General features: G+C 41.6%; 1 protein-coding gene across 5 annotated transcripts in view; it reads right to left on the bottom strand.

Annotated features, from left to right (window-relative positions):
* The window catches only part of LRR (capping protein regulator and myosin 1 linker 1 leucine rich repeat protein), a 213,580-nt gene that overhangs the window by 185,458 nt on the left and 14,677 nt on the right, over positions 1-13,445 (bottom strand). For all 5 annotated transcript variants that reach the window (XM_072286631.1, XM_072286632.1, XM_072286635.1 and 2 more), the window contains exons 3-7: positions 11,172-11,222; positions 11,009-11,068; positions 10,641-10,768; positions 5,449-5,617; positions 1,554-1,627 (exon numbers count right to left, since the gene is read on the bottom strand). In XM_072286631.1, coding sequence (XP_072142732.1) covers positions 1,554-1,627; positions 5,449-5,617; positions 10,641-10,768; positions 11,009-11,068; positions 11,172-11,222 — 482 coding nt within the window. The remainder of the gene's footprint in view (positions 1-1,553; positions 1,628-5,448; positions 5,618-10,640; positions 10,769-11,008; positions 11,069-11,171; positions 11,223-13,445) is intronic.

Raw genomic sequence — 13,445 nt, 5'->3', positions numbered from 1 at the left:
CAATGAAATGGCCAACTTGCTCAAAATGCCAGATTTTTTCATTTTCTATCCATAAACCTAACACCTTAATTTTATGACAAAATATTTTAAAGACATATGAACCAGAATTTTAGAAGATTGCACTTTTCTAGTGTGTTGTCTTCGAAATCGGGAAGAAAATGAAGCTTCAGGAGGTGCTATAGCATTGATGCTTGTGCGCGTGCAGGTTTACGTTGATGCAGTGCCGCCTATCTTGGTATCGCCGTTAACACGAGAGACTGGAGATTCAGACAGCTGCAGCACTGTATTTCTCCATGCAAAAATAAAAGCAACGAAAGAGTACAAAAAGGGAAAATTAGCAACATGATTGATTACTGCAGTCACATGGCGAACAAGAGGCACTCCTATTGATTGATGCGAATTTGAATCACTGGTGCATTTGTGTCATAATTATTTTGACAGCAGCAAGCTGCACACTTGAAGTGTACCCACGGAGAAAGAAGCATTTGAGGAGAGGAATCTGCTAGGCCGTGACAGCGCACACAGGCGGCGCGATAAAGTCACAGTCGGGCAAGGAGAAAATGCAGTTTTCACTAAAGCACGACAGATGGCGCATCTGGCATGTTGCCATCATTTACATGTTCTTCTATGGACCCAATGCACAAAAATCGCGCTATCGTTTCATATATTGTAAATTTTCCCAGATTTAATTCCATAACATCAATAAATAGAAGTGGCGGACATTTTACCAACAGCTATTAATGAATACTGCCCTTATTACATGTCATACTGTGCTTAAAATGAGCTACTAGTAGTAATCCCAGAGCAGACGACGTCTGCCGACGCCATCACAGTTCACTTGCTCGCATGTGGTGTGAGCACATGCATAGGTGACCTTGGGAGGAAAAGCTCCGAATTTGAACATGCGAGCTGTCATCTTTCTTCGCAATCTGCTGGCTTTCCGTCTCTATTAAAGCTCTTGCGGCGTTCCGCATTGCATGGACGCTTCAAACGATACGGTCCACCGGCTAAACACTAAAAGCAGAAAAGTGGCACTTTAGTTTCGAGGAACTCGAATTCTCCAATATAGCTTCACTGTTAACGCGCCTTACAAGAGAAGACGTTGCCTTCGTATGGGGCGAAGAAGAACAAGCAGCGTTTAATGATCTCTGACAGCGCCTGCAAACAGCTCCTGTACTGGCTCACTTTGACAAGGATGCTCCTACCATAATTCATACGGACGCTAGCAACGTAGGTCTGCTGCTATTACTGCTGCTATTAGCAGCAGTCACAGTCGGGGTTGGGCACGTGTATGATAACCAGCTCAATTTGAATTATCCAGCGAAGACTAATTTCAGGATCGAAATAATGGAAGTCTGGTCCCATAGAAATATAGAACCATAGAAAAAGTTCCTTTGGTAAGGATTGTATTAATCGGAGTCAAATTGACAGAAGGCTATTGTACCCATTAGTTTTTTTTTTTTATAAACAACTTCATTATAAATGAGGTTTTGCTCATTATTGCAAAGTCACATCCGTAACAAATATGGCAAAAAAGTAAGATTGGTACTCACCGGCCCTCTAAATGATCGAAGTCTAACAATGACAGCTCTTTTGTGTCATGAGACAAATATATAGTGTCTACATCCTGAAAAAAAAAAAGAAAAGTGGCATAAGCTTTCAGTTTCCAATGCTCATATATAAACAAACATGTACTGAACAATTACATTTTCTGGTTCCTCAGCCAATAAAATTGTTACTCAACATATACATATAAAAGCAAACCAACTTGCCAAACTTGCTGTATTACTGCTATAAAATGGGTTTGGAACATTTAGACTCGTGCAAAGGGCAGGGAAAGTAGCTCAGATGATCTTGGCTAGCCCAGTTACATTTCTTTACACCTAGGCACAGAAGTTATAGTTTGCTAACACAAGCCTCTTCACACACTGTAAAGCTTGTGAACAGTGTAAAGTAGCAATACTATGTGACGAAGCCCTGTAGGACCTCAGCCCCATGCCCGCCCAAATGAGGTACATTGTGTCACCAATCTTAGTGGACATTTTATTGCCAAATGTGAAAAGTACATAAAAAAAGTAGGCTGCTGACACAAAAACCTTTTGTCTCGCTTTTTTTAATTAGGTTTTTTAATTAGCAATAGCAGTTTGTGGCTTCAATTGGCGATATGCAAAGGTCTGTAAGAAGGCTGTCCTACAGAGCTAATTTTCCCTAGCCAAGATGGCCACGTTCCTGCTAGTAGTGCTGTTAAAGCTGAGATATGCATTTTAACACTTTGGATGGTGGGGGGAACAAAGGGTGGCAGCAATGATGTCACTGACTTGCATGTTGATATTTCAATTACGATTCTAGCCCGAGGTCCTCCGCATTGGTTGTGCCATAGGTGTGTGGAAAAGAGCATTTACCGGTTTTGCATATTGTCTATTCCTCAAGCACAGAGAAAATTATTAATTACATCACCTTCCAATGTAAACAGTCCACTATGTTACCAAATGTAGCATTGCTTCAGGCATGCAGCAGACCTTGTTACATCACAGTAATTAGATGTGGTGCTTGTGCAGCATCACAAATCGCCAATTAATGTCAGCCGGCCTAGTGCAGTGGTCTCAGGCCACACTGTCATGAAAATCTGGATGCATGCTACCAAATCCAAAATACTTTATGGAGGACACAACCCAAGAAAGTCACCTATTTAGCAGCTTGCTCAATTTTAATGAAACTTTGAGGGTTTATTTAGTGCAATTACATAGGACTTTGTCTGAAATTTCATAATCTTTAAGTAATTTTGGGAGTTACGACACCTAAAAAGGTCAAGTGACCATGGTTCACAATCATTCCAAAGCTTAAAGAATGTGTAGAATTTTTATGTATTATACAATACTAGCAAGGCCCAATCTACGCAACTGTGGAGCAATATTTTCATGTACCTCAATAGTACTTTGAAAACAAAAAGTTACTAACTCCAACCAATAATTTATTTTAAACCCAACGTTTCGGGACCAGCTCCGTCCCTTCTTCAGGGGTGACTAAAATCTGGGCCAGCAGCAGCATGGTACGGCCCTTTGTTAGCATGTGTACTTAGCACGTGTATCAATAGTACTTCTCAGCGAAAAGAAAAAAATATTTTTCTTCTAGGAAGCAAGGCAAAATGTCAAAATCTGACTCCACAGCTCCATTCTGCACAAAGTTTTACCCGAGAAAATGCCCTAAAGGAAACCTTTTTTTCATGCAACATAAAAACAATAGTCTTTATTAACATAAACATTTGTGAAAATCTGCAAACAGGAGAACGGCATAAGAAATTGAAACGTACACCTTTTTTTTTTTCATATTGTATGTGTGGCCACTAAATCTTCCCTGGAGTGTACGCAGGCTTTTCTGAGATAGCCCCTGGACCAATTTTAATGAAATTTGTTGCATTTGAAAGATAAAGGTAAATTCTGGTGACTGTTGGAAGCGAAATTTAGATTTAGGGCCTGAATACTGTTAAAAGAATTTTCAGAAATTTGAAAGTTCTAAAGAAAAAATAGAAGCACAAAGTTTACAAATTAATAGCTCTACATCAAGAACAGATATCGCAGTTCTGTAAAAGGCATCCATTAGATCATACAAAGTGGACAAATTCAATATGTCAATTTATATCTTACGTGAATTTGTTACGCTGTGTACAAGGATTCTGCAAAGGCTGTATTTCCATATTGCTAAATTTTTTTAGATTCATGCGTAGCATATCAATTTTGTCCACTTTAGATGTAGTATTAGATGCAATTCAGATCATTGTGATATTTTTCATTGCCGGGTTACAGAGTTGTAAACTTGATAATTTCGTTTTCTGAAAATTTGCAATTTTTGCAAATTTTTAATAAAACATTGACGACCTAAATCAATAATTTGGAACCAACAGTCACTAGATTCTAAGTTTTTTTTTTTAATGCAACAAATGTCATCAAATTTGGTGCAGTGGTTGATGCGAAAAACGAATTCTCCTTTTACATGTATTTAGATAGGAGCACCTGAGCTAAAGCTTCCTCTCAAACCCTCGAGGGCATCTGCTCTTACCCATGACAAGCACTGCTTCGTGCACCTATCCAGATGGCTTCTAGTGTGCATCTCAAAGCCTTTTCCCAGCTTACCAAGTACTCTCTCAATTACCTTAGGGCAGCCACTCTCACCAAACAGTGGCCACTCAGCTGCTGCCATGTCACAGCTGCCATCCGTGGTCACACTTCTAAATGTGTGATTAAGCTCCTGTAGAAACGCAGTCTTTTAAGGGAATGCAGTCAAAATGCTCTAGCAATTGCTCACCAATCCCAAAGATACAGTGTTGCAGGGCAATGATAGTGCGTCAATTGTGGTAAGCTTGAAACTGTCAAACACAAAAGTGACTCACATACGGTCTGTCGGCCCTCGTTCAATCTACACTCGCTTTCGCGAAGCAACCCCATTCCCAAAGTGGTGCTGTGTTACCAACTTCGTGGACATTTTCCTAACACACAAAAAAGCTAATGAGAGATTGTAGAGTGCAACCACTAACGAATATCAGACAGTTTAAAGATGCACAGCCGTGTGACATAAATGGTGTGAAACAGCTGCGATGACACCAATCGCAGCTCAAGCTTTGTCAGTTAAGTTAGTGATTTGGCAAAAAGCAGGAAACAGCCTCCACAGCAATAATATCTGCATCGTGACAGGCCTATTCAGGTGCAACATATGCGCATTGAAAATGGCGGTCACAGGCAATTTTCTCCTGGACAAGGAATCACCAGGGCATGAACACGAATTACAGCTTTTGAACTGCATTTATGTGGCTAAAGGATTTCTAAAGAATTAACGAACAGTCAAGGAACTCAGAAGTGCTATAATATCAAAAAGACATCCTTCTTGGCTGAAAATTGCAATGTCTTGCAGTGTGTCCTTCTTCAACTCCTTCACTCTGCACTTCACTGTATTTGATACGGAATAACCTTGTTCTCAATTGTTGCTTCCATGGAAGATGGAACGGCCCTCGCCCCTTCACTGTTTGTGTGTGTGTTTTCAATGCACTCAGTTTTTAGCAGCACTGCACCAGGCTGACCGACCCCCCCCCCCCCCCTTGCCCTTTTATGGCTTCTATGGTAAACAATGCCATGTCACCACCTCTGATTATTGCTATTTAACCAGTGCGCCTGCTACAAGGCCAGAGCCATGCTGCACTTGGTGTGTTTTGATTTGGTTGCGTTAAAATATGGAATTATATGTAGTGCTTTCAGACAAATGAGTTTTCAAACTATACCGAATTGGTGCAAAGCTATACATTAAACAAAAGAAAAGCACACAATGATTATGCATTAACCTTTCGAAAGAAAAACATTTGCAAAGTCCCTTTATACTCATCTTAAAGGGGGCTATGCAAAACAGTGTCTCACGAAAGAAAAAGTTAAGCAAGTGAACTTATTTTCGGTGCAGCCTTACCCATGCCACATCTTCTCTGAAAGGGAGCCCATGGAAGTCACACATGCAGATGTACTGAGCTGAGAAGTTTCCACATGGACCTGGGTCTGAGGCTTCGGCCGACTGGTTGAATTCGAGCATTGGCTGAAGCCTCACGGCTGGTACTGCTTCCACTCTTCTGATTATCAACCTTTAGAGGATCATGACAAAAACATATTTGCATCAACCAATTTTCTGTAGAAATGCATAAATTATACTGCTCATATACGATGTACAAAAACTATAATTTTGTTCTTTAATGTGTACAATTTTGTGCAGGAAACTTAACCTGCCATGAAGCTATGATAAAGCCAGATTATTGGTTTCACCCACTTTGATCACATTCACTGAGCATGGAAAGTTCCCAGAAATTTCCAACTCTTGCAGTCCAGTCGATGTATTGCTGACAGATCAATCTTAAGAACCTTAAAAAACTTACAGCCCCATTTTTGTTTAAGAGAAGAATAGCCAATTATTTTTGATCAATGGTGCTAGTGAACAGAAATACGTGACAAAATTTGACTAAAGGGGGGTCTAGAAACGAAATTCAACAGTTATTCCAAGTTTTGTTTGTGTGAAGGGAAACATTTTTCCTAGCTTTTCAGCTAATTCAAGCTTGTGTTTCAGCCTTATTCATCATGCTTCCAACACCGTATGTGTGACAAGCAAGACGGCATGAACACGGCATGGTCAGTGCACTTTGGTTTAGCTACAGCTCGTTAGCCAATGCATTGAGAAGTCCATTGTAGGTGAATTGTGAAAATGTACGAGCCGTAAAAGGTCGTGCATTCTAGGATGGGTGCAATTTTATAATGGTTCATAAAGGGAAAGCAAAAAGTTCGCCTGCCCTCGCATGATTGATCAGAATCTCGCTTTCGTCAGCAAAAGCGTCATTCTGACCAATTACACGAGAGCATGTGAATGATTCACTTTCAGAACCGTTTAAGAACACAGGTGCTGCTGGCTCACTTCTAAAAATGTTATGCTTTGCTGCCTGCCCTGTCTTTATGAAGGTGGCTTAACGGTAACCACAACTGAGAAAGTGAACAGCATATTTGGCAGCACAGGGCAGGCATTTTGTGACAACTTGGTGTCCAGAGAGAAAAAAGCAAGACAAAACACCATTCCATACATAAGCCGCCGGACATCAGGTCCGTGGTGGTAAAGGTGGGATGTGTCCCACCTAAATCGGGATGTCTGGTCGCCTATTATACGGACACATACACTTGTTTATCTTCTTCAGGTGACCGCTTTTCACTGTCTAACAAATGTTATCGCCCAGCTCGGGACATGCCCACATGTATCGGAAGTTTCTGGAGTGTTATCGATGGTTCTTTCTGCTGTCTTTTGTCACCAAAGCTTGTGTAAGCTGATCGCACGAGCGACACGAATTGTGTAGAACTTTCTGGAAGACATGCGGGCACCAGCAATTGTTCTGGAACCTTCAAGCTCATGTATAAAAGCCGACGCGCTTGACCAGCAGATCAGATTTTCACCGATCGCTGACTGTGTTTGCCCCTGTCATTGTTGTTCTTTAAGTGAGGCCTGTTTTTGAGGGTGCAGGTTCCCCCAATAAAACAGGCTACACTTAAAGAACAATGATAGCGGCGAAAACAGTCTTAAAGTCTGCTTCGTCTCCACAGCTCAGTGGCGGCTTTCAGCAGGTTGTTTCCCGAACAAGACACGGTTGACCCTTTAAGTGCCTTGCCCGAACATACTCATCTGGGCACCGATGCACCCCCCGGCAGTGCCCGAGTAAAGTCGTGTCACCCTAAGATAACTTGCAAACGTGAAACATCCTTGAACTGGTGGCGTCATCTACACAGAAGTTCGCTGAACTAAAATTTATGGCAGGTCTTCCTTTTATATGAAAAATTACATGATCTGCTGGCATAGCGTTGCTCTTGTCCACTGTGCTCGTGTCTCATTTTGTAACGTGATGGAGTGGTGCAAAAAGCTAGTGTATTTTTTTAATGCTGCAGGAATTCAAGAACTTCTTATGAACTCCGACTCACAGGACTGAAATATTGATTACAAAGTGTCTTCAAGTGACAATGACAGCAACAAAGAGGCCATGCTGGAACACTAACTATCTTAACTAAAATCATTAATTAGTATGTCATAATCCTTGTATGAGCTTTCAGGTTAAAAAAAACTAAGCAACATGTCACCAATAACTTCCCTGCTGATGTGTTACCTTAGTGAGAAAATTAATTTCCTGCATTTCGGCAAAACCTCCAGCACACAGCAGGTGGAAATGCTTGAAATGCCCAGCCCCCAAAGGGTTAAAGAAAGTAATGCAGCTGCAATCAATAACACTTGTCATTCACCACATCAACTTTCCCATACTATTTTTTGGCACTCTTTGGAGATCCCTGGCTCTTGCGGCAAAAAACCACATGCATTATCTGGGTTTTGGACCTCAGATGTGTGCACACACACTTCAAGCTTTACCACATTCTTAAAAGATGAATTTAAAACTTCATGTTACACGTCTTTAAAGATGTTTTGAAGCAAGTGTTGTTGAAATTTTGATTTTTATTTCCCACAATGTCCTCATCCGTCAAACCCATGATTAATGCTTACAGTATGGTGCAATAGTGTTAGTACATGATATGGTAGAGGCACGCACAGGAGTTTACAAGGAAGTTTTCAATGAGTCGACCTCTCGCACCGCATCGCGAGTCTCCCCACATCATCATGTGGGCATTATAATCACCCATGAGTACGTAGGGGTCTGGAAGCTGATCAATGAAATCATAAAAATCGGTTGTTCCGGGATGATAATATGGAGGTATATGTATAGAACATACAGTGATCAATTTATTAAAAAGAACTGCGAGAACTGACACTGCCTCAAGGGGGGTTTGAAGAGTGACCTGTTGAAAAGCTACAGACTTGTCGGCAATTATTGCTACCCCGCCAGACGAGGCGTTTGCCTCGTCACGGTCCTTACGATAGATGGTGTACCGATGAAAAAAGTTTGTGTGTGGGGGTTTCAGATGTCTCTTGCACACTCAGTAACATTGGATTATGTTATTGTAGAAATTCTGTAATGTCGTCAAGGTTATGAACAAGTCCTCCAAGATTCCACTGTGGTATTTGTGTCTCCATGATGACAAAAGTGTTTGTGCTGTGTGTTTAGGAGACAAGGGTTAGCTCACGGGCCCTTACCAGGTGCCATGATGTGAGCTTTGCCTTTTTTTGGTGTGGCTGAGAGAATCCAGCCGCTACTTAGGTGCTAGCTGTGCCGTCTGAATGGGTGTTATGTCCATCGTCTCTTGCGGAGCGCTGGACATGCGCTTTTGTGAAGGCTCTGTTTGACGTTAAGGCCTTGACATGTCGAACAAGCAGATGTGGATGGCCCCTTCTGCTGGGGCGGCAGAGCAGCACTAGCTGCAGCCACCAAGGGGCGGACGGCATCGCAGGCGGCTCATTGCGTGTGGACTGGACAGCCGCCACAAGCAGTTGTTTCTGTCCCCTGATACGCCGCTTTGGCAAAGCTGTTCTTGGGCAGGTATGGTGCCCACATATTTGCCACCTTGAATGATATATTTTCTTTGACTTTGATTATGATTATTTATTTTTCTTTTTTCTATGATGCGCAGGACCGCTAGTATGCAGCGTGCTCCCCATCACAGTTCCCCATCACGCAGATGCCCCAGTGAGAGGTGCCGAACCCATCACAATCTTTCTTTAAATTGAAGCTTTCTTCACGAACCCTTCTGGACTTTCCTTGCCTTAGCTGCTTGCTGGGTGGGTGCTGCTGCTGGCTTGCCAAATAGCTCACAGGCAGGACAGCACTATCATCATTACTGCCCTTACAGTTGTCCAGGCTGCTGGCTTTGTTTTATTCAATTTATGCTCAACCGGAGCTTTATAGTTTATCTTCTAATGTTTACTCAAGTCCATATTGCTAGGATTCTGCATTAAGCAGGGACCCAAGTTGCTCACAGCTATCCACAGCTTGAACTGCCAACTTAGGCAAAAATATTTCTTGCAACCTATCTTTTCTTTTTTTTTTTTCAGCCGAAGTGTGTTTCCTGCAGCAGGAGTCTTTGCTGTTTAACAGATGGTGCAATCACTGATCTAGCCTGGGGAACAGAGAGTGTCCAGTGATGGTTTGTTATTGAATGCCTGTAGATTTCTCCGCCTGATTTAGGTAACACTGATTCTTGTCCCTTCGAGGAAGCATTCAATGCTTGTAAAACTAACTTTGAATGAAATGTACTGAAGTAACATTTAGTTACTTCTCTTCCAAGTGATATTACCAGTAATTGCAATTTTAACATTGATGCCTGTACCAGTGTTGCCCGATTCACAGGGTATGATGTCCCAAAGCAGTACAGAGGCTATATAAAATGCTGCTGTGGAGTGCCCCAGACTAACGCCAACCACCTGGAGTTCTTTAATGTGTGAGCGAACAATTGCACAAAAGCATTTATGCATTTCACATTCATTGGAATGCGGCCATGGTGCCCGGGAAATGAATCTGATTTTGTGGTCAGCAGCAACAAGCCATAGCGACTAAGCCACCACAGTGGCACCATTGCAAAGTAACCACTCTTTCCATACTGTATACACAGTGACATTGAATTCCCTTGCCCCATTACTTTATTTGTAATGAGCAGAAAAATAGTAATGGCCTTTCCCCTTTTCACTCACTTCTATGCTGAAAAGATCAGCACAATTTTTTTCTCCACTTGTGTCCAACCTTCTTTCACCACTTCAAACAAAAATTTAATTAGACGATTTCACTATTCATACAAAGCTGAAAAGCACACATCAGTATAACAATATTTTATTTTAAAATGCAGTTAGCTTCATCATGAATAACCAAAGACCACGGAACATTTCTATAGCATGTCCTGTAACCACACATGCAACATAAGGTAAAACATTTACTTCATTCAGTTCTGGCTCAGGTTTATTTATAGAAAGTTTCGTAAACTTTTGCTCCTATAGCTTAAGCATTACCGTCAGCACCTGTGAAAAGTTTAAAACAAATACATTTTATTAAACATTGTTTACCAAGAGAGTAAGATGTAAACCAGCTTCACAGTACTTCCATGCAATAACTCATTTACATAATCTCAAAGTAAAAATCTGCAGAAGTTTACAAGCACTTGACTAAGTATACACAAGAAAAAACTGAGACAATAGAAGCAACTTACTCCAAAGGCACTTGTGGAAAAATGCTTTTTACAGCAGTTCCTAGCTGGATGATCATATGGTCAACATCACTGGACTCAGGATCAACTGAATAGAATGTGTACACTTTGTTGTCTATGGTTAGGCAGAGCTGCAAAAATGCAGAGCATAGAGCACAATTGGCAACCAATAAGTTTTCAGTGCTGTTTTAGCCAACATGTGCATTACATGAACTGACAAAATAAGATTGGAACATGAAACACAAAACAGCATTATTGAAAGCTTAAGCTTCTATGGGCATACACACGCACATTTGCACACACACATGCCCCCAAGCTCCCACTCACATGCACAAAACCTTGAGAAACAACCACAACCTTCTATACCTCACCTGGTTTGGCTTTTTGCTCTCTACAGTTTGAATTTCTAAATAGTGAAAAGAGTGCTCAATCTGAAAAAAAAAAAGTGCACCCTATGTTAAGGCTGGTTACCATATAGCGCAGAGCACACTTATATCAGCACTCCAATGTTAAAGACGGATAAAGGCAGTTTACCTTGGTTGGTACTTTGGCAGTGAGGATAAAAAACCTACATGAAGAAAATGCCTGAAAACAAACAAAGTGAAATAATCACTTAGCAAGTTAATATGCAAAAAACTCAAGTTTATAACAAACACATTGTAAATTGCTGATGAATAATGTTACCGTATCGCACTTTGTTTCTGAAAAATATATTTATTATACAGCAGACTTCTGTCAAACACACTTGAGTAACAGCCCTACTCATCTAAGAGCCGTACCCCCAACTTGATTGCCTGAAATTAAAAATATGTCTGCTCTTGGTTTCCATGTGCCTTCTGAAATACATTTGCCATGGTGAGTGGTGTTTTTGGATATTGTTGTGAAAAGCTTTAGAAAAATGTATCCATGGCAAATGTAACCACAAGCATGCTGCTGAACTGAGCCCGAGCAGTGGCTACAGTGGAAGTCACAGTGATGAGGACAGAAGGGGCACCTGGTGTGTGGCATGTATGCATGAACAAATAAATTCTTTAGGAAAACAACAGTGCTCACTCTTGGTACAGAGGGATCATGACCAGAAGAATATGACTGAAATGGCCTGCCCCCATGTAAGGGGCACACTTCATCAAGATCCCCAAAAAAAATATAGTGCAGCCCTTACATAAGTGCACATGGTACAATCTCTGACCATGTTCAAGTGTCCTGATGATGGTGATTGAAGTTTATTGGCACAAGGGCATCTAAGGGCAAAGAGCGCCAGGACGTGTGTTTTGGTTTAGTAAAATTGTGGGTTTAGGACTATGACTTAAAATAAAAGCTGTATAGAGGCCTACACGTAAGATAGATCTATAATTACTAGTGCATCAATTCTAAAATAATTACTAAGATAAATATAAGGCCTTAAATGCATTGGCTACAGGCACACATGTTAAATTATTCTGGATTGACCGAGTCCCTAGCTGTACAATTGCTTACGCAATAAGTGCGAGAGCTCAGACATACTCAGACATCAGATTGTACCTCACCTGTGAGGCACATTCTGATGGTTAGGATGGAATGAGATGATGTCTAGAAAGTTAACTTGTGCAAGATAATTAAGCACTTTTTTAAAGTTAAAAAGTGCATCCTCTGATAAGAACATCAAGGGATGGGGGGGTATATGGTGTGAATAGAGCTCCCTAAAATGAGCCACTCGCTCTTGGTGAAGTTCAGGACATTGAATGAGGACATGTAGGATGGTTAGGTTCTCAACGGAGCGCGTGCACGTCAGTGGGTCAGTTGCAGACAAGAGGTATTTGTGTGTGCCATAGGTGTGTCCTATTCTGAGTCGTGCCAAAGTGACTTCGGTGTGTCTATCAAGCTTCAGTGGGAAAGATTTGGTTAACTGCGGTTTAAGCAGGTGCAGCTTATTTTAAACTTCTTTGTCCCACTCAGCTTGCCAATGATTACAGAGCGCCTTTCGTACCGCAGGTTTCATATCTATACCAGGTACCCAGCTTACATCAATTGTAGCCCGATGAGCCGCTTGTCCAGCATTTTTGTCCGCCATTTCATTGCCTGCGATCCCAGAGTGGCCTGGCACCCAGCATATAACAAGAGCAAGGTTTTGTTTACACGCTACATGGATGTGTTTAAGGAGCTGGTTTAATACAGGGTTTTGGCTTGCTTTGCCACAGGACAGGGCTGTGACAACGCTTAAGGAATCTGTGTATATTACAGACTTTTGTATCTTGTGCTGTACTATGTACTCAACAGTGATCAGGATACCGTACGCTTCCACTGTAAAGATGCTGCTATGGTTATGCAAGGTTTTAGAGTTGGAGAAGTTTGGGCCATGGGCTGCACACGATACCGAAGTTGCAGACTTTGAAGGATCAGTGAAAAATGCCATAGATCTATACTTGTCTTCAAGGGCCAAAAAATGTTGCTGGATGAGGGCACTTGGACAACTCTTTTTGTCAAGTTCTGTAAAGGACAAGTCACAGGTAACTGTACATTGCTCCCAAGGTGGGATGGGTTCAGCGTAGTTGCTTTCCTGCAGATCTATGAAAACTACTCCGAGTTTTTCCGCAACAGATTTTACTGCTAACGGGAATGGTGGGGCATGTGATGGCCTGTTTAAATACAACTGATTTGTGGACTGATCACTTATGAGTGCTTTGCATGGATGTTGTTTTAGCGACATGGTTCTTATTGCATAGGTGACTCCCAGATATGTTTGCTGATAATCCAGCGGCCACTGATCCGATTCTGCATACAGAATTTGGAGGGGGCTCGTACGAAAGGCACCAAGTGCTACATGGATAC

The sequence above is a fragment of the Dermacentor andersoni genome, chromosome 1 (assembly GCF_023375885.2).
Source record: "Dermacentor andersoni chromosome 1, qqDerAnde1_hic_scaffold, whole genome shotgun sequence".
NCBI classification, from domain to species: Eukaryota; Metazoa; Arthropoda; class Arachnida; order Ixodida; family Ixodidae; genus Dermacentor; species Dermacentor andersoni.
This window is presented reverse-complemented; position numbering and strand designations above follow the sequence as displayed.